Here is a 25,773-nt window from a genome sequence, read left to right as displayed (position 1 = left end):
ATAAGGGCTTTCGGATCGAGTTTAGAGGATCGTTTCTTGGTTCGATATTCGGGTGACAAATGAGGGACGCCAGCTGGTCAATTGATATTACCTATATTTAGTTTCAGGGCATTGAGAAGGCCTAGCTCTCCCTTTCAGTGTGATTAACAGCGCCTCCATGAACAATCCTCGTGGCAGATTCTGGCAGAATATTGGCGTAGATCTCTTTCGACAATGAAATATCCATCATCACATCACCAGCATTTGTCGAGAAATTTAGCTCTCATTCCTTGAGGTAATGCACAAAGTTCCATGTATCATGCAACGCTAAAGCCTCTGACCATCATGATCATTTCCCAACCGCAAAGAAACCCAAGCAAAGCCCCCATCCCCCACGCTTAGATAGTTGTCTCATACGCGATCGGTACAACGGTTTCTGGGACGTTGTCTTTCATCGAAATGGTTCGCGACTCTCTTGGCATGGCTGGTTGTCTCTTCAAGTGCACGTGTGTTCCGTCCGTCTTTGACTGCTTCTTCAACTCGGCGTTCTTCTTGACTCGGCGGACAAACTCTTCTCTTGATCGGGAAAGGGAAACGTGCTCGATTCGGAGGTTGACGCGCTTCTCGATGTACCGGTGCTTGACCTTCTTGTAGATGATGACACCTACTGCGCTCTTGGTGACGTTGTAGACGACACCAGTCTTTCCGTGGTAGACCTTGTGAGGCATACTATTGAATATTAGTACGGTTCCTACCCCCAACTGCGCCCAATATCATCCAAATCGATGTATCCGGCGTTGAAAAACAATGACTGACCCCTTTTGAACGGCACCGTTTGCCTTGATATCAACAATATCTCCGACCCTATCCGCACATTAGCACCCGGCCTCTCTTCAACTCCAGCGCTGGATCGGCTCACTTGTATTGGCGCAAGTAGGTAGTCATATTGATCATACCCTTCTTGCGGAAATCCCTAGAGAAGGCATACTGCAAAGGAGTCAGTTAGATCCCATTATTCTCTGCGACTTCCTGTCGCGAATCATCTCCATCCGCCTCGACGTCTGTCTCGACGCTTCAATCCGGGGAGAAAGCGGTGTTGCAACGTACCCGAGTACCGGCACGGAGACCTGCTGGGTGACCCATCTTGACGGTTTGTTATGGGGGGTCGGGGGGTTGTCGAAAAGGTTGTCGTTGAAGTTGTCAACTTTGAAGTCGTCGAGATCACCACTGTTACGCCTTTTCCAATTCCACGCCAGTCTCCTCGCTTAATATTTTTGTTCAATTCGCACAGAAAGGGCAAGAACCTAGCCGAGTGGGCCACGTGACTGTGCAGGTGCAGGCTAAGGGTTTAGCGCACATCGTAGGAGTTGCAACACGAAAATCCTCAAGTAATAATACTCCTCAGCAACCTCTCGACTTCGACGCCCACGACAACGATTCGACAACTGCCCGAATCGCAATCATGGCACCACCATCGTATTCGAAGACCTACAAGGTCCCCAGGAGACGTGAGTTACCTCTTTTCCTCGCCGCTATCAGCTCTCTGGATGCGCGCTTGAGTTGCGCATCCTCGTGCGATCTCGAATATATTTTTTAACTTCGAATGGACATCATGCTGACCGTTTGTAGCCTTCGAGTCTGCTCGTCTGTAAGTTGGCCACTGTATTAGAGCTTGTCTCTATGCATGTCACTGATTATACCCTCTTAGGGACTCCGAATTGAAGCTCGTCGGCGAGTATGGTCTCCGCAACAAGCGTGAGGTCTGGCGTGTCCAGCTCACCCTCTCCAAGATCCGTCGTGCTGCCCGGTATGGATACAAAATGCAATACGAGTTGGAATCCGGACCTCAAGAAGCTAACATTTGTTAGTCAATTGCTCACTCTCGATGAGAAGGACCCCAAGCGACTTTTCGAGGGAAATGCGCTCATTCGCCGTCTCGTCCGTGTCGGTGTGCTCGATGAGTCCCGCATGAAGCTCGATTACGTGCTGGCACTTAAGACCGAGGATTTCTTGGAGCGTCGTCTTCAAACCTGTGTCTACAAGCTTGGCCTCGCCAAGTCCATCCATCACGCTCGTGTCCTCATCCGCCAAAGACACATCCGTGTCGGAAAGCAGATGGTCAACGTCCCATCATTCGTCGTCCGTCTTGATTCCCAGAAGCACATCGACTTCGCCCTTACCTCGCCATTCGGTGGTGGACGTCCTGGTCGTGTCCGGAGAAAGAAGGCCAAGGCCGCGGAGAAGAAGGATGATGGAGATGATGAGGAGGACGAGGAGTAAATGCATTTTCATGTCTAGGTTCGGATGGCTATGGCCTACAATTATCATCTGGGACTCGCGCGACTGGGCAGAGTGTGGTTTCATACTCGAGGCGTTGCAGATAGGCATTGCAATCAATATTGAACAAACATGTATGCATCATGACGCTAATGAAATTCTAAAAATTTCCACCTGCGTAACCACCAACGCCCGCTAATCGATTTCCTATCCCGATATGCTTAAATGTGATCTACTATAACAACTCATCCTTGCCTAAAAATGCTGCCATAGGATCGTTCGCCGCCATCCTTTGCTTTTTGTATTGCTCCATGTCCTCTTCGGATACGCCTCCCTTCATCTCCTCCATGGTACGCTTCTTCGCAACTTCTGACACGACAGCTTCGTCCTTTGGTTTCTCAGCCACCTCATTCCGAGGCCATTCAATTTCTTTGGCGGGTTCTTCCCCGATCAGCTCGCCCCCCGTTCGAAGGCGATCTGCTTCCTCAAAGGCCTGCCTTCCTGCTTCGCCCGTACAATAACTATTCTTGACTTGGGAATGGCAACAACCGTAACCCCACGAAAAGTTTGACCACCAACTGCCCCACGTAGATGTATGATTGTTGATGAGCACATCTTCCGGATACTTCGACTTCGCCTTGACTTTGGGCGCGCCTTTTATTGCACCGGTCTCATCATACTCGATAAACTTCTCCGACTCGTTGACAGCGGTCTCGCGAAGCTTTGCGGCTAATGGATTGACCTCGCCACCATACTTTTCAAGCAGCATAATCCTGTGTGCCTCTTTCTTGGCCTCCGCCTCCTCTTTCTCTTTCCGTCGATAGTATTCTCCTGCCGTAGGATTTGCTTGTAGATGCTGCTTTGAATCACCAGCCTTTTCTTGAGACTCCCACGCATACTGTTGAGCTTTCTCAAATTCAGCTGCATCTCCTGATGCTCTCATAAAGCCTTGTTCAGCGACCAGAGCAGCTGCCGTATCCGCAGTTGCGCCGCTATCCACCATAGTTCTTGTCTTGGGATCATATTTCGCCGAGTCAAGATCCAAGTTCAGGAGATAGTTCGCAGTATCTTCTCGGAGTCGCAATTGTCTGGTAGCTGTGCTCTGGTGCCTCCCCATATCTGATTCTTCCGCATACTTCGCACCATCCTCGCCTGCATCATCATCCTCATCCTTCGGTCCGGTGCTCAGCGCGGCTTTCTTCTTAAGTTCTTCCAGTTGGGTATATTCATCGACGACGGAGCTGTACTCTTTTGGATCGTAGCCATTCCACCGGTCTCTTTTTGCATCCCAACCCAGATCAACATCTTGAACAACTTCATCTGCCTGAATGTCTTTCCCGGTCCATCTCGCCCCCTTCGCTCTAGGTCGACTTAAGCATTCCTTTGTCTTATGCGTCATGGCACCGCAATTTTCGCATGCGCCCTTGCGGAACTTGGTCGCCGCAGGACCGAGTTTCTTCCCCCGGTCGTACCATTTGGACTGATCGAGTTGTGCCTTTTGAAGACGCTGATGCTCGAGGTAATCGTTTTGGTCATCATCTTCGCCGATGTAGAAGGGCTTTTTGGAGATGAAAGATGGGATGTACTCGTTTGCCTCCTTGGTCGCCGCCGATGGCGCGTTTGGCTTCCTAGGCTGCACGCCTGGTGGAGGCATATTGGAGGCGTTCCTGGTTTGAATGTCTGGATTGCGTTTTGGTTTAAGTTTTGCGGGGAGGCAACTTAAATGTGATGTTTCTGGACTGCGGCAACACCTCGGAGAATGAATCGGGATCCCGTGACAACGCGATTCTCCAGTTCACAGCGCGTCGTCCTCTAACCTGCAAAACAAACCACTACATTCGCATCCCCCGAGCTTCACATTTCTAATTTGCATTTTAACTGTGATTTTCTGGCATGCATTGAATCATGGCTGCTTGTATATTTATCTATCGCTCTCCTGATTGAAATTAGGTTCCATCATGGACCATTTCAAAGTCCGCCTGGATTGCGTAGACAATTATCAAGCCACCCCAACGAAGTTCGATCCTGTCCTTCGTAGTAATGTCAGCCCTTCGCAACTACATAAGGAGCCAAAAGTTCCAGTAGTAAGGGTTTTTGGTGCCACCGAAACCGGGCAAAAGGTTTGCGCTCATATCCATGGCGCGTTCCCATATCTGTACATTGAGTACACTGGAAGTCTTGACGCGGACGATGGTAGGAGTCTATTCGATCTTGCCTTCCTTTTGTTAACACTACCACAGTTGGTGCTTTTATCTACCGCCTTCATCTTTCGGTCGATTATGCTCTTGCGGCCAGCTATAGGCGCAATGTCGCTGATGGGAAGGCGAAATTCGTTGCCCGTATCACGCTAGTCAAAGGGATTCCGTTCTACGGCTTCCATGTGGGATACAGTTATTACCTGAAAATATACATGCTGGATCCCATGGTCATGACCCGACTTGCAGACCTTTTGCGGCAAGGAGCTATCATGAAACAGGTGATCCAGCCATATGAAGCTCATATTCAGTATCTGCTGCAATGGATGACGGACTATAATTTATACGGATGTGGATATATTGATTGCCGAAAGGCGACATTTCGTAGTCCACTGCCGCAGTATGAAGAAATGAGCAACTCGTTCCATCGCTGGCATGATCACTCAATACCTCCGCAATTAGTGACAGATGAGTCCGAACTCCCGAGAGCCAGCCATTGCTCAATAGAGGTGGATATCTGTGTCCAAGACATTTTAAACCGGCGGGAGATTAAGCAGCGACACCTACATTATGACTTTATAGAACGGGTTAGTCCAATTCCTGCGGACGAGAAGCTGGTGCACAGCATGGCCGAACTTTGGAGAGATGAAACGCGCCGGCGGAAATCCAAGATGTCCAACGCATCTCCTGGGGACAGCCCCTTCCCGCCCGAAGACATGATCTCGATGTCTGCTGATTCTCGAAATTCCCAGCCTGGCGGATGGATCCATGAAGAAGAGTACAGGGAGAAGCTTATGTCGCTCATTATGGACGAGAGAAACAGTGGCGATGGCGTTGGTATCTCATTTGATACCTTTGTCAAGCAGACAGCAGATGGTTCAACTGTGACAACGTGTCTGGATTCGGCGGAGGATCTTTATCCAGAGAACTTACGCCAGGCCCTTGGATTAGCACCTGGAACAGCAATGAATATCAGCTATGACAGTAATGACAAAGAAGGGAAAATAGTAGATGAGGAACGTATTGTGGACTTCCACAGTGATATCGATGAAGATGACTCTCCCTACGGGTCTGACGAAGATATTATGCAAGAAGTTGAGTTTGCCCAGAGGAAGCAGGAGGATCTAGTGGAGAAACGACATCTACAATCCCCGGATCTGCTGAAGTCAGAACACGATATTGATGACGAGTCCCGCCCAGGAGGCGACCAATATGCAGTGCAATTTTTAGATCCCAGTGATCCGACCAGCCTAGATTCTATGCTGTCCTCGCAAGAAGGAGTTTTACTTAAAGAGAAACAGAAGAAGGACACGAAGCGGTCGCTATATCCTGAGTTGGGTGAAACCCCCTCTGTGAAGCGTCGAAGATCGTCTTCGAGCCATCATCTTTCTACTAGTTCTCATCGAGAATCAATTAGCTCCGGAATAAACCCCAAACTATCTTCTGCTGGTATTGTTAATAAAGGGAATTCCGGCGCACCCATCCCACATCCAACCAAGAATGAAGTTCTTCGACGGAGCAGCAGGTCCAAGTCTATACAAACCATCGTGAGTGGTTTGAATGCAAACCCCATTACTATGCCTCTGTCACAGGAAACATCGAAGTCAAACCAGGGATTCTCGACGCAGTCCTTACGATTTCCTGTAGTCAAAGACCCCCAGGATCCAAGCACCATCTTAAGGCTAAGCCAAAAAAGTTCTTCTCAACACAATCCTGCAGATAAAACTCGCGTTTCATTTCATACGTTTGGATCTCTTTCCGAGGAGGCAACTAAGCTAACCACACCACGAACTCCAAATACCAATACCAACTCTCTAGATCCATCTTATAAACACTCTAGTGGATCTGGGAACTTGCTAGTCACATTTGGGGCGCTACAAAAAGGAGACTTCCTGGTTTATCCTCAGCTCCCGCCTTCACAGGATTCGATAGCGTCAACCATGGAAGAATTCGGTCTCCCTCCGGTTATCTATCAAGATCCATTTTACAGCAACGAACAGGATGTTCCTGAGCGTGTGTGGGAATGGGCGGGCAGAGAGTTCAAGCTCGAGAGTCTATCAGTGCCCTTTCTTCCTGAATTTGACCCGACTGGATCTTGCGATGCAAACTTCGGAGTGAAGAACGCCAAGTTACCAGATAGAATCAAGGAGGAGGAGCGATACCAGAGTAAGCGACGCACATGCAGCTATAAGAGCTGGGCGATTGCAGATCCGCCACCAACCTTTGAGGAAGTTGAGCGCTGGGCTCTCGAACAAGAAACGACTGATCTATCAGACGAGTCGAAGCATATTTCCCTCCCGCGGCAAGCCTCCAGCGCACGGGACAAGGGAAAGTCCTGCCAAATTGATGGACCAACGCAGAAGAACAAGCATGGTTTCAAGTACACGCAACCTCAAAAGTCGACCAGTATCAAGCATGAAGCGCAGGGCATGAGCATCATGAGTCTCGAGATTCATGTTAATACAAGGAACAATTTGTCGCCTAATCCGGAAGAGGATGAAGTACAGTGCCTGTTTTGGTGTCTGCAATCTGATGATGAAAGTGTTGAAAACAACGGCAATGCTGAAGGCACACATGTCGGGATTGTGGTAGTCTCTGAGGATGGAGCCAAGTCCACAAGCATTGCCAACCAGACTGCCGTGGAGGTTCGAGCCGAGAGCTCAGAGCTCGACCTAATAGTTCGGATGGTTGAGATTGTCCGGACCCATGATCCCGATGTCCTCACTGGATATGAGGTTCATGGCAGTTCGTGGGGATATCTCATCGAACGAGCTCGCTTGAAATATGAGTACAACCTATGCGACGAATTTTCACGCATGAAGGTTCAATCCCATGGGAGATTCGGCAAGGAAAGTGACATGTGGGGTTTCAAACATACCTCCTCGATCCGTGTCACTGGGAGGCATATGATTAATATCTGGCGAGCTATGAGGGGTGAGCTGAATCTGCTCCAGTACACGATGGAGAATGTTGTTTTCCATGTATTGCACCGTCGAATACCTCATTACCCCTGGGCTGATTTAACGGCTCTTTATACAAACGGCAGGTATCGAGACCTGGCGAAAGTCATCGATTACTATACAACTCGAGTTCAGTTGGACCTAGAGATTCTAGAGCAGAACGAACTGATGGCTAGAACTAGTGAACAAGCTCGACTGCTGGGAGTAGATTTCTATTCTGTCTTTTCCCGGGGATCTCAGTTCAAAGTCGAATCGCTCATGTTCCGCATAGCAAAAGCGGAGAATTTCATGCTTGTCTCTCCTAGCAGGAAGCAAGTTGGTGGACAAAACGCTCTTGAATGCTTGCCTCTAGTTATGGAACCACAAAGTGCGTTTTATACAAGCCCGGTATTAGTCTTGGATTTTCAAAGCCTGTATCCGAGTGTTATGATTGCTTATAACTACTGTTACTCGACCTTCCTTGGACGAGTCGTAAATTGGCGAGGCATGAACAAAATGGGCTTTACAGAGTATACGAGAGAGCAGCGTCTATTAGAACTATTGAAAGACCATATCAATATCGCACCAAACGGCATGATGTACACCAAACCGGAGATACGGAAGTCCCTCCTGGCAAAGATGCTGTCGGAAATTCTGGAGACTCGAGTCATGGTTAAAAGCGGGATGAAGGCTGATAAAGACGATAAAGCACTTCAGCGTGTACTCAATAACAGACAATTGGCACTCAAGCTCATTGCCAATGTCACGTATGGCTATACTTCAGCAAGTTTCTCGGGCCGCATGCCGTGCTCGGAGATTGCAGATAGCATTGTTCAGACAGGCCGCGAAACTCTAGAGAAAGCTATTGCGGTCATACACTCCGTCGAGCGGTGGGGAGCTGAAGTGGTTTATGGCGATACGGACAGTCTATTCATCCATCTGAAAGGCCGCACCAGGGATCAAGCATTCGATATCGGCGAGGAGATTGCGAAAACAATCACAAATATGAATCCCCGACCCGTCAAACTCAAATTCGAAAAAGTCTATCTGCCATGCGTCCTACTGGCAAAGAAACGCTATGTGGGCTTCAAGTACGAGAGCAGGAACCAAGTAGAACCCGATTTCGACGCCAAAGGCATAGAGACCGTACGCAGGGATGGTACACCCGCTGAGCAGAAAATCGAAGAAACCGCCCTAAAGATCCTGTTCCGCACTGCCGATCTCAGCCAAGTGAAGAGCTATTTCCAAAAGCAATGCGAGAAAATCATGAAGGGATCAATTTCCATCCAGGACTTCTGCTTTGCAAAGGAAGTTAAGCTCGGGAAGTACAGTGAGCGGAGACCACCTCCCCCAGGTGCGATGATCAGTACGAAGCGCATGCTGGAGGATGCCCGGGCTGAACCTCACTATGGCGAACGTGTGCCATATGTTGTCATTACAGGCGCACCGGGTTCGAGGTTGGTGGATCGATGTGTGCCTCCTGAAGAACTCCTCGAAAACGACCATCTTGAGCTCGATGCAGACTATTACATTTCTAAGAACCTTATTCCACCTCTAGAGCGCATCTTCAACGTCGCAGGCGCAAATGTACGGAATTGGTACGATGAAATGCCAAAATACCAGCGCGTTCGCCGCGTAGACGCCAATCCGCAACTTCACGGGGCCTCGTCCAAGGAACTTGGGGTCATCAACAACAAGAAAACCCTTGAATCCTACATGAAAGCATCCTCCTGCTTGGTATGCAGAGACAAACTCGAATCAAACCCCAGTAGCCCAATTTGCCCCAGATGTCTAGGTGATAAGCCCCGATCGATTCTAGCACTGAGGACGAGGCTCAACAGCGCGGAGAGGGAATTCTTGGATGTGGATAAAGTATGCCAAAGCTGTTCGCGGCTGAGTCCACTAGATGATGTTAGGTGCGACAGTAAGGATTGTCCGGTTTTTTATACGAGGGTGAGGCAGAGGACCAGGTTGAGGATGGAGAGGAGTGTTGTCGAGCCTGCTATTGAGGATTTGGAGAAGTTGGGGCTGGAGTGGTAGATGGATGAATTGCCATTGAATGGTTAGCATGGCGCAGTGGTAGTGGGCGATAGGAAAAGAGGTGCAGGAGTTTTTGTAATTGATACCCTTTGAAAAGGAGTCTGGATAGGGTTGGATGTTCTAGAATAGTGAGCTCCTTAGGTTTCCATACGATTTCACGGCCCCGGCTTTGTCCCGGGTGCATTGCATTAGGGATTGTGGCCGTTAAACCCTCACTCGGAAGAGGCTTGAAGATATGCCGGTTCAAACCCCCTGTACTTGTGTTGGCGACAGATGGAACGCCATGAATGCAGTTTGTTTTGTTTTGTTTCCTCCTCGTTCTACTCCATCCCCAGTTAACATTAATAGCACGGTCTGCATGAGCGACGCGTCACAATGGCGACTCGTAAAGAGGAAAAAAAGGTACAGAAATATGTAACGTTTCCTGTCCAATGCCCATAATGGTGCGGGTTTCGTTTTGCGATTTGCCTGTAGGTATTACACTTCATCCGCTGCCCCTGTTTGCATGCGGGACGCGAGGGTGTTGATATTGATGTTTTACGTAGAGATTTTCGCAGTAAGCAAAGCACAGCAACGCACAGAAGAAAGTAAATATATAAGCTAGTAAGTTGCGGTAGCTTCAACTCAACCTCAGCCATCTTCACCGGCCTTCATTGTGCTCTGTCCACTGTTTTCAACATCTCAAGATCAAGTTCGGCGTACCAAGTCACCATGCATCTCCCACTCCCCTCCCTCCCCATCGTCTCCCTTATATTACTCCTCCTCCAGCCAGCTGCGGCAAATCGTTACCTTTACATGACCAATTGTACCGGCAACCCTCAGAATGGTCCCTGGATCGGTATGGCCTTCTATAACCTCCCCGCCCCGCCCATAAACATGGAAAAGCCATATGATATCAACATATTGGCTATTGGCGCAGATCGAGCAGCGGCTTTCAAGTGGGAGGGCAGGGGCGATGGGGCGATAATGGGTAGCTGGAGGCTAAGCTTCCATATTGACCAGGACGCGGATAAGTTAGAAAGAGGGGAGATTGCTGGCGGAGGTACAAAGGTTGGGGATGCAGGCCGGCAGGGCTTACCGTTTGGTAAGTATACTTTTATTTATTCGATTCTAAAGGGCTATAATTTTATTGCGGATCGAACTTGAGTTTTTCTTATATACTTTATATCGCCTTGTTCTGGCTACTACGGCTCTAATATTAGCTACTCTCTTTACTTTACTCTTTGGACTTTTTGGAAAGAGACTAACGATTTATTCATTAGACTGCTATAAGGATGACGAAAGACGGTTGTATCAGACGGGCAATGAGACGTATTGCCTTTCTGACTATTGGTGTGAGGTTGGAGACGTCTAACAAGGGAGGATTGTATAGAAGGGCATCTGCTGGTTTGTTAAGGTCCTTTTAATTTGCTTCTTTCTTTTAAAATATCATTTTACGCTAGGGCTAGCTTAATCTTTAACACATTACTTGTTCACTCATCTATTAGCATCTCCCGAGTCCAAGTTTTTTATTTATTTTGATCTTACATAAGAGATACAGGGGCAAATATAGAGGTAGAGATTTGCAGAAAGAGAGGCACGCAGAATGGTTAAAATCTTTCTGTGAATGAGATTAACTCTATCTGTTCGTTAGCTATGTGTTAAAATATCAGTACCTTGATCCCGAAACATTGGCGATGCTGAAAGTGTCGAAATATTGCTACAACGGGTGAAACCCAACAATTGCCACCTATCAACTACCTATAATTTACTTAGTCCTTGGCTTTATTAGTGATTAGTATTATCTATCTATGTTTTTCCCAGCTAGCCTGCATTCCAAGATCGTCGAAATCGCAGAGGTAATCTTCTTCTGGTCATATGACTCTTTCCCACGTTGCCGATATCTACGTGGCTTTTCGATTAGTTACAGATCAATAAAGAAAATACAACTTCAGTTACCCTATTTCCCCCGAATCCCTTGAAGGCTCCCTAGCCTTAACAGAACAGGGTAGGCCCGTCTCCAGGTGGTCCACCCACTATGGCTCTCATCGTAGACTCACCAAAACCCACTGTTAAAGCAAGCAGCTCTGCTCACGTTTCCGAATAGAAACAGATCCTCTTCATGACAGGGCCAGCATGTGACGATCTCACGATCTCGGCCAGTAATCTGTGACCAGGTGCACCTGAAACCAGCAAACAAATAATAACAATGTTGGACTATAGATGACGCGGTGCTGCGGTGTGCGGTGAGGCGGTGATGCGTTATGCGGTGATGCAGTGATGGGCTTGGCTGAGACGGTCCACGTGACTGGGCCGCAGCCGCCAGGATTCCCGGCACGCGATTAGTTCGGGTTTCCTGGTTCGTAGCTCGTACTGAGTAGGGTTCGTAACTCCGTTCCTCATCATATCATCGCTGACTTCTTCCATCCTCGTCCTCTTCTTCCGCCTCCTCTGCCCTCCCCGCCCCCATCATCCCCATTCACACTTCACTTTCTCTCCGCCTCGTCCCCCCCACAGCTGGGCTTCAATTCTAATATGATGCTGATGTTGTCTTCTGAGCCAATGTCTTAAAATAATACGCTACTCCACCACATCTATGCTCCATTACGCTGTACCCCGAACCCCCTTACTTCAGGGCCCCCTCGGCGCGAACATCAAGCCCACCCTCCGACGCCGTCAAATTCCTGGGACTCATAGCTGAGTTGTTTTGAAACGCACCGCCCTCGGCAAAATGTTATCCTCGAGGCCGGAAGTTGGGAATACGTCCGAGTGAGTGATCTACGAAGAGTGGCGGGGGCGATCTGCTGGCCGGCTCTGGTTCAAATAGAATTCCAATTGCTAATATAGTATCCCTTGGTAGCTCCGTTCGAGCAGTAGGTGTTTCCACGGAAACCAAGCTTTCTACTTCGCCGCCCCAACCGTCCCTCCCACTCCAACATACTCGATCTCTTTCCTCGGCCGACTCCAAGTCACACAAGCCCCTCCCGAAGCCGCCCAGGCCTGTGTCCAAGTCCGTGTCCACTGGCACCCTCCATACAATGGCTGCTGTGTCGAGTGCGCCCGGAATACCAATTCCTAGAGTCCATACGCCCTATAGCGATGAAGAGGGCAACATGAGTACGCTACCAGACCCTCGTAGCCGGACAATGTCGCCCTCCAGCGAGCAAGGCACGTTCAGTCCGTCGTTCCATCACCCAGACTTGAGCAATGAAGTAGCTACGCTTAGCAATAAACTCATTAATGCGATCAACCACCAAACGAACCTGGACGACACGCTCTCGGCGACTCGGCATGAGCTGGAGACATGCCGCGAACGGGTTAACGTTCTCGAAAAGGAGAACAAGGAGCATGCGGACCTGCTTGCGCGTGGGATTTTAATCAGGAAATCTCTTGCGGAAGCTGAGAAGAATAGGCTCCTTGTGACTCTGGCCGATGAGAGAAGGCACCGGGCAGAAGTCGAGAAGGAGAAGAGGAGCATTGAGCAGGAACTAGAGAACTTGACGACGGCCTTGTTTGAGGAAGCGAATAAGGTACGCTTAGTTGCATTCATAACCTACAGCGGTCTAATAAGCATTTGTAGATGGTAATCACTGCGCGAGAGGCGTCCCAAAAGGAGTACGATATCCTTCAACGCAAAAACGAGCAACTAAGGGCACAACTTGTGGATACGGAGGGTTTGCTGAAATCGTCACAAGAACAACTGACCGAGTTGAAACATGTTATGGAGCAAATGACCGAAGAGCGAGAAGAGTCGATAAATGCTACCGCCCCGCCTACCCCAGGCTTCAGCAAATTTGACGGCAAGGATGTAATGGTACAGGATGGGGAAAGATCCCAGTCATCGTCGATACCAGATCCCGTATCGCCGGCTTGTCCGACAAGCTTCACGCACCTGTTACATACAGTTCTTCGAACTGATCTTACATCCTACGAGGACTTCACATCCTTATTACGCATGTCCAAAAATATAGTCGGAAGCAGAGTATCCAGCGGGTCCTATGGAGCCATTGGGTTGGGACTAGGCCTAGGAGCTTATTCCGGAACCGGCATGCAACAAGTAAATAATGGATCGACTTCGTCCATCTCGACTACTGCGACTCTCGGATCTTCACCTGCCACGCCCACTACACCTGCGTCTACGGTCAGTACAGGTTCGACAAACGGCCCCAACTCCACGACTCCATTAAAGGACACTAAGTTTTACAAACGAGCATTGGCCGAGGATATCGAACCGACCCTGAGACTGGACACTGCTCCAGGTCTTTCATGGTTAGCCCGTAGAACCGTGCTAAATGCAATTTGCGAGGGTAGTCTCGTCATCGAGCCAATGCCCGCTTCTACCAAGCCCTATGTTTTTGCATGCTCATTATGCGGCGAGACCCGAAAGGATCCTTCCCATGTTCGCAGCCATCGATTCCGAACCAGCGAAAATGAAAATGCCCAAAGATATCCTCTCTGCAGGTACTGTCATGGACGTGTACGCTCGACGTGTGGTTTCCTCGGCTTCTTGCGAATTCTAAAGGATGGCCACTGGAGAGCGGATGATGAGGAAGCGGAAAGGGCGGCCTGGGAAGAAAGTGTAAGATTAAGAGAACAAATGTTTTGGTGCCGGATGGGCGGAGGAGTTGTCCCTGCTCATCAGGTCCATTCCGATCATCCACGAAGCCCTCGGTTGAGTGCCGATATAAGAACCGAGCAAGAGAGGGAACTGGCGAGGGAGATTGAAGAAACGGGAGAAATTCGACCAAGGGATATCACACCTATTGTTGGGATGTCGCCCAGGAATTCGACTCTCACGATGAAGACTTCAATCAGAGTTAGTAAAACCTTGGCGCAGGTTGATACGGCTGAAGGTCTTTGGCAGGCTGCGCAGCAGGATGCTGTAGCTCCTAATCCATCTGAAAACGCTTCAGACAAAGATGCGCCTATACCAGCAGGAGGCATACCAAGCAGCGTTATCAAATCCCCAGCCCAAGAACTCTCCTCGAATAATGAGGCTGAGCAACGAGTGGACGAACCAAGCAATGAAGTGGATCCCTCATCTCAAGACCCGCCCCTAGAAAAGGAGGAATCCACGAGAGATTCGATACAATCTACCTCGTCATTAGAGGTTCCTTCTCCAGACGATGGGAGGAAAGACGACGCCAAGCGGCTTTCCATCACCATCCCGAGCACATCCGAATGAAAGCAGCATCAAATCCCTAAAGACGGGCTTGCTCTTTTTTTTAATATGGGGTGATAATAGACAGCATCGAGCGAAAGGACGGAGTTGGGGTGTATCTGTATATATATGACCGGCGTGTCAACACTCATAATGTATGTTCATGCATGATATGGTACTGGGGCGGGCGTTTTTGAGTGGTCCGTTTGAAAATGCACATATGGAGGGGGATATGCTCATTTAGCCAAACTTTTAATGGCTAGGTTTGGGCAAAGTGGAATGGACGGATGGGGTTGGAAGGGAAGGGAAGGTTATAAGGTTACAGCGGGAGGAAGCAGTGATAGCTATGATATGATAATGCATAATATGTCGTCTACCTCGAAATCAACCAGTACTGTAGTAGTGACCTTATCATATGAGATATGTCGCGTTGTTGGTGAGTATACGATTCCCACCCTTTAAGGCTTAGGTATCGAGATAGTAATAGCTATAATAAGTCCTTTTAACAACTGTACTGGAACAGATATACTTATTATAACAAGTTGAGTTGTGTTGTGTCTTCTGAGGCATTACATCGCAAGGCTCGTCCTGTGATTGACCGGGCCTTTTTTAGTGCAAGGCTGAAATTTTAGCTTGGGGTCGAGCGTGAATCTTCAAGCGGATTTCCAACTCGAACTACATTTCCATCCAAAACAACCCTCCACCTCCACAACGACGGCTACAAATATTATATCCTTCGGCCGAGCTCATTATGGCTCCTGCAGCTACAAACGGCGATGGGATAGCCGCGCTTGAGGAGATAAAGGCGCCAACTGGCGTCGTCTTGCCTCCCAAAGAAATCAAGGGTATGCATCCCAATCTTCCCTTTACAATAGATCCATATACGACAGCAGCTAACCACAATTACGGCTACAGCAATCCTCGAGAAGACAGCCGGTTACGTCGCGCGAAATGGAATGGTGTTCGAAGGTACGCGCACTTCTGTCTATCCCTACCATCCGCCCCCGATCGTAGGAATCCAGCTAACATCAGGCGCTCCCAGACCGTATCCGCGAGAAAGAAAAGCACAACCCGAAATTCTCCTTCCTCAGCGCAAACGATGCCTACCACGCATACTACCAATGGCGACTGAGCGAGATCAGAGAAGGACGGGGCACAGCGGTAGCAGCAGGCCGAGCGGGCGAAATAGCCGTGGAAGAAGAGAAGCCCAAAGGACCCCCAGAGCCACCGGAATTCCATTTCTCGGCGCGCATGCCGAATATCAACGCGCAGGATCTGGAGGTTGTGAAACTGACGGCGCTGTTCGTCGCGCAAAATGGGAGACAATTCATGACTGCGCTCTCGCAAAGGGAGACGGGGAATTACCAGTTTGACTTTCTGAGGCCGAATCACAGTTTGCATAATTTTTTCCAGAGGCTGATTGATCAGTATACGTCGTTGCTGAAGGCTGGTGGTATTGATGGCGAGGGTGGAAAGGCCCAGCAGGAGAGGATAAGGGAGTTAGAAGCTAATGCTGAGGATAAATTCAATGTTCTGGGACGGGCGAAGCAGAGGGCAGAGTGGTTCCAGTTCCAAGACCAGGAGAAGCAGAAGCACGAGGAGGAGGCAGAGAAGGAGAAGCTATCTTATGCGCAGATTGATTGGCATGATTTCGTGGTTGTGGAGACTGTTCTTTTCACAGAGGCGGATGACCATACGAATCTCTCACCACCGACGTCCTTGTCCGAGCTCCAGTTCGCGTCCTTGGAACAGAAGGCCATGATATCGATTAATTCGCACAATATGCGCATCGAAGAAGCCATGCCCGAAGACACCGATTATTATAATTCCTACCCTCAACAACCACAACAACATCAAATGGCACCCCCACCTCAACCACAACAACCCGTCCAGCCACAGCATGCTCAAGATACGTACATGAGAACGGAAGAGGAGGACGAAGAAGAACAACGCATCCGGGAACGAACCGAAGCAAGGAAACGTGCCCAACAGGCACAACAAGAAGCCAAGGGCGGCGCGCCGCCTATGAAGATCAAGGAGAACTATGTGCCCAGGGCAGCAGCGAGAGTAGCTAATCGGCAGAATATGGTCATCTGTCCGAATTGCAAGGAGCAGATGCCAGTTAATGAGTTGGAGCAACATATGAGAAGTACGTCGTTCCCTTCCCCTTTTCCGTCCCCCCTTTAAACCAAAACCTGAGCCATGTAAACTAACCCACTTTCTCTCAAATAGTCGAACTCCTCGATCCCCGCTGGAAAGAACAAAAAGCCAAAGCGGAATCCCGCTACGCTACAACCAACTTGTCCACTGCGGATGTCGCAAACAACCTCAAACGCCTCGCAAGCCAACGCACCGATCTCTTCGATAGCGTAACGGGCGAACCCGTTTCCGAAGAAGAGCTGGCGCGGAGGAAGAAAGCAGCAGGTTCGGCGTATGATGGGGTTTCGGTGGCGGATAAGGGCGATAGGGGCTCTGGACATGCCAATATGTTGCAGAACGTCAATGTCGATGAGCAGATTAGAGCTATTCATCAGAAATTTGGCGGAGGGGGTGGGGAGAAGAAGGGGTGAGCGAAGGTTCGAACGAGCTGAAAAGGGGGAGCGGTTGATTTTGGCATGAAATGGGCGTTCTTGGTTGGGAAAGGGATATTTAGGGTTGTAGCTGTATAATTTGTATAACTGGAACCTTACGACTTAGCATGGCAAAAAGTTGCTGTCGAAGAGTGATATTATATTCAATACTACTCAACAGCGCTGCGGACAAACCTTAAAGAAAGCAAGTTAAACTTTGGAGCATATAGTATTCCAGCAGTAATATTTCATCTCTTTCCTTCCTTCTTATGGTAGTTACTAAAAGTGCCAACTCAAACTTGAAATTAAAACTTGGAAATTTAGAAATATCTGAATATAATATTTTCACTATTTTCTTCAATTAAAAAACCCGAAAGAACAACGCAATGGTCCAATGACAGTACCTATGCTCTCTGAGTAGTGTTTATTTCTAGGGGGTCAAGCACACTGCTATTGTCTATACGAAGTAGCTTTTACAGTGCCCTCTTTCAGTTGGGTTTTTAGAGGAAGTTGAGAACTTAGGCGTTGGGCTACTATTAAAATCGAGCGCACCACCGCAAGACCCTCTGATAGCATTATCAATACGACTAAAAATTACAACGAAGAAAGAAGGCGTGTGGGATTGTCAAGAGACAACCCCCATATTGTGGGGGAGAACATAGAGCAATCACTGGCGGGCTCAAGTGGCGTGACAACCCAGTTTAACTCTTCCAAGGGTGTCCTCAAAACAAACATCTAACACATGAAATGTTGTAGCAAAATGCTGTTTATTCTCCGAGATTCAATCATACTCGGTTCGTATTGCATGTAACACCACGCTGTACAATCTCATGTATCATTAAACGAACGCTGGTGTGTTGCTGTCCCGTACGCCGATTATGCAGTATCGTCCAGTAGAGATTGAGCGAAGCGGCGGGGCTTCACCAACATTGCTGCTTTGGCGTACTCGCATCTTCACGACCTTCCCTCGGCATAACAAGCAGCCATACTCATGAGACTAACATGCGGTGTGGATGAGTTGGGCCTCCACATTTGCTGCATAATACGTATATCATTTGATCCCGTATTGTAGCGGCGTATTGCACTGGGCTTGGGATCCTGGAGTTTGGGGAGGCCGGCTAGGTTGAAAGATGCATTGTCCGCGAAGCATGCATGGAAGAGTATTGTACTCGGTCACGGATCGGCCAATGGCAGCAGCGCGAACTGGCAATGTGAGGCTCATAATGCGGCCGCGAGCACTTTTGTCAGCTGCGCATTGTGTGACAACCTATGCATGCTTGGACAGCCTGAGGAGAGTTTTCGGGGGGATAAAGAGGTCGGTGTCGTAACTTGCGAGCGGGGAGTGAGGCTGTCGTGTTTTTTGTTGCTTTATCTGTTTGCTCGCCCTGCTGCAATTGCGACGAGAGATGCACTCGCCCTGCGATCGACACCGGTGAATGCCATCGAGTATAAGACGACGGGATGCTCGAGGCTACGATCCCTCACGCCAGCACTGCCTTCGCCGGTAGGGCGGTAGGCTGGCCACCAAATTCACATTCGCATTCGAATTCGCCGCGGAGGAATAGGAGGAGGAGGGAGTCCAAGGTCGTGTACCACAATAGCAGTAGCATCTCAAGATGTGCGCCACCTTCACCCAGGAATATCCCAAGCTCCTCGCAAAGCAAACTTCCGGCAACGTACTCGTTTAGCCACATGCCATCGCGACCCGTTGAACAAATGCGTCCTCGGTCGGAAGCAGAACAGCCGTTCAAGGTGGAGAATGTGGATTATTTCAAGTCGCCATATAATGATTATGATGTTGGCCCTTCCGTCCATCCTGAAAACCGAACTGCATCCTCATGGCAGTCTGACATGATATCTTATACGTTAGCACCCCAGCCACCCAGGTCGGATCAGTTTCTCAGCGATAATACATCGCCGCAGAATGGGTTCTCGTTCGATATCTCCAATGATTTGGCGAGCTCCTGGAACGAAATCATCCCAAACCGGGGGAATATAGAGATTGGAATGAATAATCCACCAGCATTGGATATTCCCCTTGCAAGGGAAGCAAGATATGGGAGCTTGGACAGCGTTCCGGGCTGCTCGCCTAAAAGCTCCGGAACTTCGAATTCGGACGGATATGTTTTCCCACTGATGCCATCCGGCGTTGAACAAAATTCAGGAACGAATCAGTTATGTGACTTCGATCTTCCAGGTAGGTAGTTGGAGTTTCTTGCTGTTTGTGAATTCCAGCTATATGAGTGAGGGATGCATAGAAGGTCCTTGGGGTTCAGCACCTTGCTGACCACTAATGCTCAGACGAATACTTCTATATTGGACAGCCCGTGGATCCTTCATCTACTTTCCCGGCATGTTCCAACTCCATGTATCAAGATCCGTTCTTCTCCAACCATGGACTCCCAGTTCTGGACCCTCTGGATTTCGCCAATGCCTTTACAACCGCTGAAACCCAGTGGTCTGGGTCTGCCATGAATATACCACGGCAAACATATGATTCGCAGGGACCATTGAATGCCACTTCAAATCCTTCGTGGGGCCTTGAAGAGATGTCCGTTCCTAAATGCCCGACGGAAAAGACCGTGGATAATGGAACTCTCGAGCCAACCCGCGGACCACGGTTTGAGATAAATGCGCCACCAGAGGAGATCCAAAAGACCCCGTCGACAGATGGACATATCAGCCAGGGAACACACACCCCCGTTGGCGACAGCGAAAACGAAAGCTGGATAATTTCATTTGACTCCAATGCTTATACCCCAACACATAGTTCTCCGCTTTCGCAGAAATCATCTCCCTCACACGTCTCATCCCCTGGACACAATGAGATAGCATCTTACTCTCACCCCCATGTATTTAGTACCTTCGCCGGTATCACGAAACCGACAATCTCCCGCGGTCGCCAGCGAAACCTCACCGCATTGGAGAAGCGGCAAGCGCGAGAGGTTCGTGAAGCCAAGGCGTGCTGGGCATGTCATATCTCAAAGACAAAGGTAAATACATTCATGGAAGACAGGCAACGGCGGTTTCTGACTACTTTCAGTGCTCCCCTTGCTCCCCTGGTAGCCCCTGCACACAATGTGCTAGACTTGTAGGAAAGAGAAGATTTTGCAAGTTCAGTTGCTTTAACGACCCACTTGAATCGTTATATAGATTCTTAGTGCCCGGTATGATATAATCAGAACTTCCACACTTGCAGCAACGCTGATATTGTTAGATTATCTTATGGCCCATTTCACTAAACAAGATGTTGAGGCTTTTGTGGGAAGAAACACCAAGAGCTGGGGAACTCAGAGCCTACTCGTGCGAATGGCTTGGGGATATCGACGGCCTTTGGAGGCAGAAGTTGTTGCTTTAGAGCTTCATAGTGACTACTCGGAAGCCGGATTCCAGAATACCACTGTTTCTAACGGCTCAGCACGGCCAGTTCTGGTGCGAAAACGGAGTCCACCTCTCGGAATTCCGCTTGCGGCCATGGATGATATGCAAGACACGTACTCCCGTTATGTCCAAGATATTGTGCAGACCGACCTTACGCAATATGCTCCCGTCGCGTATTTCAAAGGGGATTCGGGTCTCCTGACGCGACTTCTGAGCATCGTATGCTCATTTTATTATGCCGGTGGATTCGAAACCGATGTTGAGGTAAAGCCATCCTTTTTGACTGATATATAGCACATGCTGACTCTTCCTAGGCCGACCTTCTCCGTCAAGCCCTCGAGATCCACGTCACTTGTGTGATTCTCGAGAAAAGTCTTATCCTCGATCGCGATTCCACCCGAATAGTCCAAGACCATCTTCAACAAGAATATCCCGAGAAGCCGGTTCCACGATGCGTACAGAGGCAGATTAAGTTGGCATTGTTCCTTGAACAGCAAACTCGGATCCACAAAGTGCTCAAGGAGTGGGGGAATATGATGTGGACGATTGGCAAGACGACAAGCAATGACAAGAAATGGGCGATCAGCTTCTCTGTGTTAATGATCATCGTCCTCGTTATCGACAAAATCTCTGTATCCGCATTTTACTTTTGTGAGGCTGAAATCCAACATCATGGGGCTGATCCGAAATCAGAGAGAGCCAAGTTCATGCAGCTCATCAGCTTGACCGAGAATGAACTTTTCGAGAGGTGCAAAGAGATCTTCCACTGGAAGTTCAAAACGAGAAAGGGAGGAAAAGAGGCCTGCAATCCAATCCGAGATGGCATGGAGGCGTTCCGGGGTAGAGCTGTAGGAGGCGGAGTCGCAAGCCTCACTTCCGGCCTCCAGGCTCTGGTTCGAGATTTTGGTAAGATATACGACGATCCAAGCGTTAGTGGAAGCTCACAGATTGTAGGAATCGAATTAAAATCGCATTGCTCCTTGGACCAGAGTCGAACGTCACAGGCCGGTGTCTCGCCGTATACCGACTCCGGACGCCTGACGTGCATTTTCCTCGCCGACTTCTTGGACCACTGAATGCGAAGGTAACTCTACTTGCAATGCTCTAGAAGGGTCCAAAAATATATTCGCCTGGCAGAAATAATGGTTGGGGTATTGCTTGGACTGTTCCATCGGAAGGAACGGGATATTTGAGAAATGGAATGTTACACTTGGGCAATCAAATGTGATCCCAAGGGAAGTGTATCTGCAGTATTAAACCATTGCCAAGCCTTATATATATAGTTAAATGATATCCAATCGCAATCTAAAAGTTCCTGATGAAGATGAAGTAAAGGTTGTGTGACCGGGAACTAAGCCTACCTGAAAATCGTATGGGTTGCAGTTAGTGTATTTGTGCCTGAGCTGAGTCGTGCCAGGTCGGTCGCGGAACGCAATCCGACGATTCCAGCGATCCACATCGTGACAGGTCACAATATGCGTGATCATGCTGTGCTCTGAGATTCTTGGGATGGCGAAGACGAGGGAACCCTTGGACGGGAAGTCTACCCGGAACCCATCTCAAGGGCAGCCATGCAGAACGTTTGGTGGCGGTGACACATCCGAGAGATCGTGGTTTCTGCAGGTACAGAGCGCACGTATAGTAGTACTAGACTACTATTTGGTGAGAGGAGTTACATCAGCGGCGTGCAAAAAGCCCGTCACTACTGTAATACCGTCGAGTTAACATGCCCAGGGGAAACACGCCCCGTGAAGTGGGTACCTGTATCGCTGCGATTGAGCCCGTTCGTGGGGCGAGTGGTCTCTTGAACCACAACCGTCCAAATCTCTGACCTCACCAGCCACGTACTACGTGCCATAAGGTATCAGAGTTTTGCACTGCCTCCTCTGATGTGCGGCTTTCTTGGGCTTGGGTGAAGAATGAGTCGACTAACCCAACTTCAACGTTCACGCGGATCTCTGGTGATCGGCGGGCGACGAGGACTGGAGTCCAAGCAGGGCGAACGTCGCACATGACATGGATACGTGCCCGTTCTAATTACAATGTTCAAATTTAGAGCCCAGAGGGGACAGGTACGTAGATTCTGCGGGCAATCCCTTCCGAGTTCCACTGCATTCCGCACAGGGAACACAGTATGTAGTGGTGAGATGCAGGACACGATTGCTTCATAGCGTTTTTGTCAAACGAGAGCCAGCGAGCGATGGCGTTAGGGAGGCTTCTAGGGTATGATAGGTGGTGCAGATAGACAGGGCACAACGGCGTCTACCGGCGGGTGATAGGTGTTGCAGAGGTTGACGCGAAGACAAGGAACGAGTTTATTGTTGACGAAGCGAGGTGTTGACAAACTATGCGCTGGCCAGAAGTCAAAATTGCTCCCAAGTGTACACACCCAAGGCAAGTGACATGCATGTCCCGACTCAGCGTCGGTTCTGCACAGAGGTAACTCGCTACTCGTAAGTACTGTCCATGCTACGCCCGGGAGGTTCACAGTGCCCTCGCCGATCCACGCGTGGTCCAGATGACAGCTCGAGAGAGCCTTCAATTGAACGCCCCTGGATTCCAAGAGCAACCCTGTGGCATTTCCGCTGCTGATTGGCAATCGATGCGTCCCTCGAACGTGGCGTGGCTCGCCTTGGGATGGATGACTGAGCACGTTGAGTAGCGTGACTTGGTTACTTGGTAGTACCTGTTGAACTGTGAATGACAAAAAGCTTCTAGAATAGAGGTCGAAGGTCGTAGGGTATTGGTCCGGCAAGAGGTGTTGATCAATCCCAGGTTGCTGTCGGGGATCTCGGCGCCTGGCGCGAGGCGCCAGTGCAAACGCCCAGTTTGAAACGCAAGGCACTACAAGGCCACCAACAATTCGACCTCGAGAGTCGAGACCAGATAGCCGTCGTGGAGGAAGGCTATGAACCTTGACGGTATTGTGATATGCTGCGAGGATGGGATGCGGTGGGTGACGCTGTGATCAAGAAAAAGTAATCATTGAGACCCCGTACTGTACTTTCTTCACGATGCGCGTGCTCCCGGATGTTGTGCAACTTGCCGTGTTGTTGCCCTAAAATTGATATGATTGTTTGATGATACTGGCTGCGGCAACAGGGCAGCAGCAGACGCCCTCTTCCCTCCCTTCGGGCGCTCTTCCTCGGGCCAAGGCCATGGCCGTTGAGGACCATAATGCGGCGAGGCACCATATGGGGCTGTTTGCTTCTTGTTTGAACTTTGGACCACAGCGCTACAGCGGAAGTGTGAGGCATGCCCTCTTCGCTCCAATTCCAGGATGGCCCTGACGGCTGCTGCTGCTGCTCCCACATGGTCGGACCGTGGTGGATGTAGCCACGTCTGGTGGTGCCCGATTTGTTTTATGACAGACCATCCTCAGTCACCAAGAGCAGGACCAGATGGCGAGTTGTACAAATAATGCAGCTCTCCTGCTCTTCAAGGTTCTGCATCTTCGTCCATCACCATACCTCCCCGACCAAGTCCCTATATAAGACTTGTCCCTCTTCAAAGCAACTCTCAAACACATTAGCCATACTTCCACAGCTTCGCCCAACACCTCCGAAAATATGTCTTCAACCGCCAACTCATCCCAAATGTCACGCCTCTCTAATGGCCGAAACACACATCGGTCGAACTTGAATTCAGGTGAGTTCAGCATATTCTCGTCTCTTTTGGGTCGTTCTATATTCTGCAACCGAGCATAGAGCGATTTCCAGATTCCTAATTCCTTGGTGTATCGAAATCCGTACTGACGTTCTATTCTGGTAGCTCTGGGCAACTACAAACGCTCCGATGATCGAGACACTGGTAAGGCTCCCATCCCGCCACAAATCTGACCGTTTCATGGCTCGCCCGCTGACTTCTGATTTTGTATAGCCTATGGAAAGTGAGGCGTTGGTCCCCAGTACTCCTACAACCCATTCGCAAAGAAATGTGAGTCAGCTTGCGTTTTGTTTTGTTTCTTTTTCCTCTGGGGAGCTCTGAAGTGGACAAACGTCGCTTATCCTTATCGGGAGAGCAAAGACGTGGAGAAATCCTTCCACGTGATTATCACATGACCTCCCCCCAAATTCACAATTCAGAGTCTAGACCATTTCCCTGATGACCTTTACTGACTCTATCTATAGGTGTTCAAGTCGTCAAGTCCGCCATGATGTTCTTAGGTGTCACTTGCGGTACGGCGATGGGTAGCAATTTGCTTGCTACTCGACATCCATATCCACGGCTACGATCCAACGGCCCTCCATCAAATTGTCTGGGGCGCCCAATTTCGAAATCAGTCTTCCTGCAAGGAGGTTTGACTGCTGCTGGTATATTTCGAGATCATGGACTCGATATTACATGTGGTCATTCTCCTTATCGTCATCATTCGCCAACCGCGCTCGAATGCTCGTACGGCAATTGTTGCTGTCGATCATCGTGTGTTGCGAACACAATCATGAGCCGGCGCAAGATAATATCACAATGTCTTGGCTGGCAGGGAAGAAAGCTGTGGTTCTCGGTCAGAGGGATCGAGTTGTACGAGATATGACTTTCCTTTTCCCTACTCAGTTGGGGATTTTGCTTGATGCAAACTCCATTCTGTAGCAGATTATTTTCTTGTGTGGCTCTTTATTTATTCTCTTTGAGTCGGTTTTTGGTGTTTACAGATGCTTGAAACTTTTGTTTGGCTACACTCTTGTAATTTTTTTGGTTTCGGATGGAATGGGTTTAGATCTATTTTTTCACTCTCTTTTGTCACTACATTGTTGTAACGTATTGTCTTGTCTCGCCTATTGTTGGCAACATTGGTCGTGTATAATTAGCCTATAAGGAATGGTTGGCGCGAGCCTGGGTTAGATTTCATTCTTATGATCTGTATCATTATTGTATAGCACAGACTATCAGATGTATCAATAACAAACACTGTTTTGCTTCGAAAAGAGTATCATTTTAGCTTTATCTTTCTGACTCTGTGCTCAGACTTTTGTTTCTTTCCCATCCTTCGAGTTGGCCTTTCCTGCTGCCCACCTGATGTTTTCCAATTGTAAATAAACTTGTGTATGCATCATTTCGAAAGGGGATCGGTTAACTACATCCATTGTCACTTGTTCTCGCCTCTATCTATCTGTCATACCATGACCTCATATCCCCACACATTTAGCTAGAGTTAGGAGGCGGTCCTAGCTCGCTTCTTCCTGCGCAAGAGGGCGCCATGAGCATTGCGTATCTTGTGAAGAAAATATATTAACGCTCTCCATGAAATGAAT

General features: G+C 49.1%; 8 protein-coding genes across 8 annotated transcripts; 6 read left to right on the top strand and 2 right to left on the bottom strand.

The window, feature by feature from the left end:
* Positions 1-377: 377 nt before the first annotated feature.
* BP5553_06654 (uncharacterized protein) lies at positions 378-1,122 on the bottom strand (the record flags this gene model as incomplete). Its single annotated transcript, XM_032015277.1, has 4 exons — positions 378-708; positions 796-843; positions 899-966; positions 1,087-1,122. 4 exons carry the CDS (start codon positions 1,120-1,122, stop codon positions 378-380), a joined length of 483 nt encoding a protein of 160 aa, XP_031868698.1.
* A 319-nt stretch (positions 1,123-1,441) lies between these two features.
* Positions 1,442-2,259, top strand: BP5553_06653 (40S ribosomal protein S9; the record flags this gene model as incomplete). Its single annotated transcript, XM_032015276.1, has 4 exons — positions 1,442-1,487; positions 1,609-1,627; positions 1,688-1,786; positions 1,848-2,259. 4 exons carry the CDS (start codon positions 1,442-1,444, stop codon positions 2,257-2,259), a joined length of 576 nt encoding a protein of 191 aa, XP_031868697.1.
* Positions 2,260-2,491: 232 nt separating this feature from the next.
* Positions 2,492-3,910, bottom strand: BP5553_06652 (Pre-mRNA-splicing-factor SLU7-like protein; the record flags this gene model as incomplete). The annotated part of the gene is made up of 1 exon (XM_032015275.1): positions 2,492-3,910. One exon carries the CDS (start codon positions 3,908-3,910, stop codon positions 2,492-2,494), a length of 1,419 nt encoding a protein of 472 aa, XP_031868696.1.
* Positions 3,911-4,214: 304 nt separating this feature from the next.
* BP5553_06651 (DNA polymerase) lies at positions 4,215-9,430 on the top strand (the record flags this gene model as incomplete). Its single annotated transcript, XM_032015274.1, has 2 exons — positions 4,215-4,449; positions 4,497-9,430. The coding sequence occupies 2 exons, from the start codon at positions 4,215-4,217 to the stop codon at positions 9,428-9,430; spliced, it is 5,169 nt and encodes a 1,722-aa protein (XP_031868695.1).
* A 711-nt stretch (positions 9,431-10,141) lies between these two features.
* On the top strand, positions 10,142-10,784 carry BP5553_06650 (uncharacterized protein; the record flags this gene model as incomplete). Its single annotated transcript, XM_032015273.1, has 2 exons — positions 10,142-10,514; positions 10,693-10,784. 2 exons carry the CDS (start codon positions 10,142-10,144, stop codon positions 10,782-10,784), a joined length of 465 nt encoding a protein of 154 aa, XP_031868694.1.
* Positions 10,785-12,140: 1,356 nt separating this feature from the next.
* BP5553_06649 (Uncharacterized protein) lies at positions 12,141-14,594 on the top strand (the record flags this gene model as incomplete). The annotated part of the gene is made up of 3 exons (XM_032015272.1): positions 12,141-12,178; positions 12,270-12,939; positions 12,990-14,594. The coding sequence occupies 3 exons, from the start codon at positions 12,141-12,143 to the stop codon at positions 14,592-14,594; spliced, it is 2,313 nt and encodes a 770-aa protein (XP_031868693.1).
* Positions 14,595-15,321: 727 nt separating this feature from the next.
* BP5553_06648 (Surp module family protein) lies at positions 15,322-17,140 on the top strand (the record flags this gene model as incomplete). The annotated part of the gene is made up of 4 exons (XM_032015271.1): positions 15,322-15,415; positions 15,486-15,539; positions 15,613-16,719; positions 16,803-17,140. 4 exons carry the CDS (start codon positions 15,322-15,324, stop codon positions 17,138-17,140), a joined length of 1,593 nt encoding a protein of 530 aa, XP_031868692.1.
* A 1,461-nt stretch (positions 17,141-18,601) lies between these two features.
* BP5553_06647 (uncharacterized protein) lies at positions 18,602-21,597 on the top strand (the record flags this gene model as incomplete). The annotated part of the gene is made up of 5 exons (XM_032015270.1): positions 18,602-19,337; positions 19,442-20,133; positions 20,184-20,307; positions 20,358-20,785; positions 20,836-21,597. The coding sequence occupies 5 exons, from the start codon at positions 18,602-18,604 to the stop codon at positions 21,595-21,597; spliced, it is 2,742 nt and encodes a 913-aa protein (XP_031868691.1).
* Between the last annotated feature and the right edge of the window lie 4,176 nt (positions 21,598-25,773).

This window comes from Venustampulla echinocandica (genome assembly GCF_003357145.1).
Source record: "Venustampulla echinocandica strain BP 5553 chromosome Unknown scaffold_4, whole genome shotgun sequence".
Lineage (NCBI taxonomy): Eukaryota > Fungi > Ascomycota > Leotiomycetes > Helotiales > Pleuroascaceae > Venustampulla > Venustampulla echinocandica.
The sequence above is the reverse complement of the archived record's forward strand: the minus strand, read 5'-3'. Positions and strand labels throughout refer to the sequence as shown.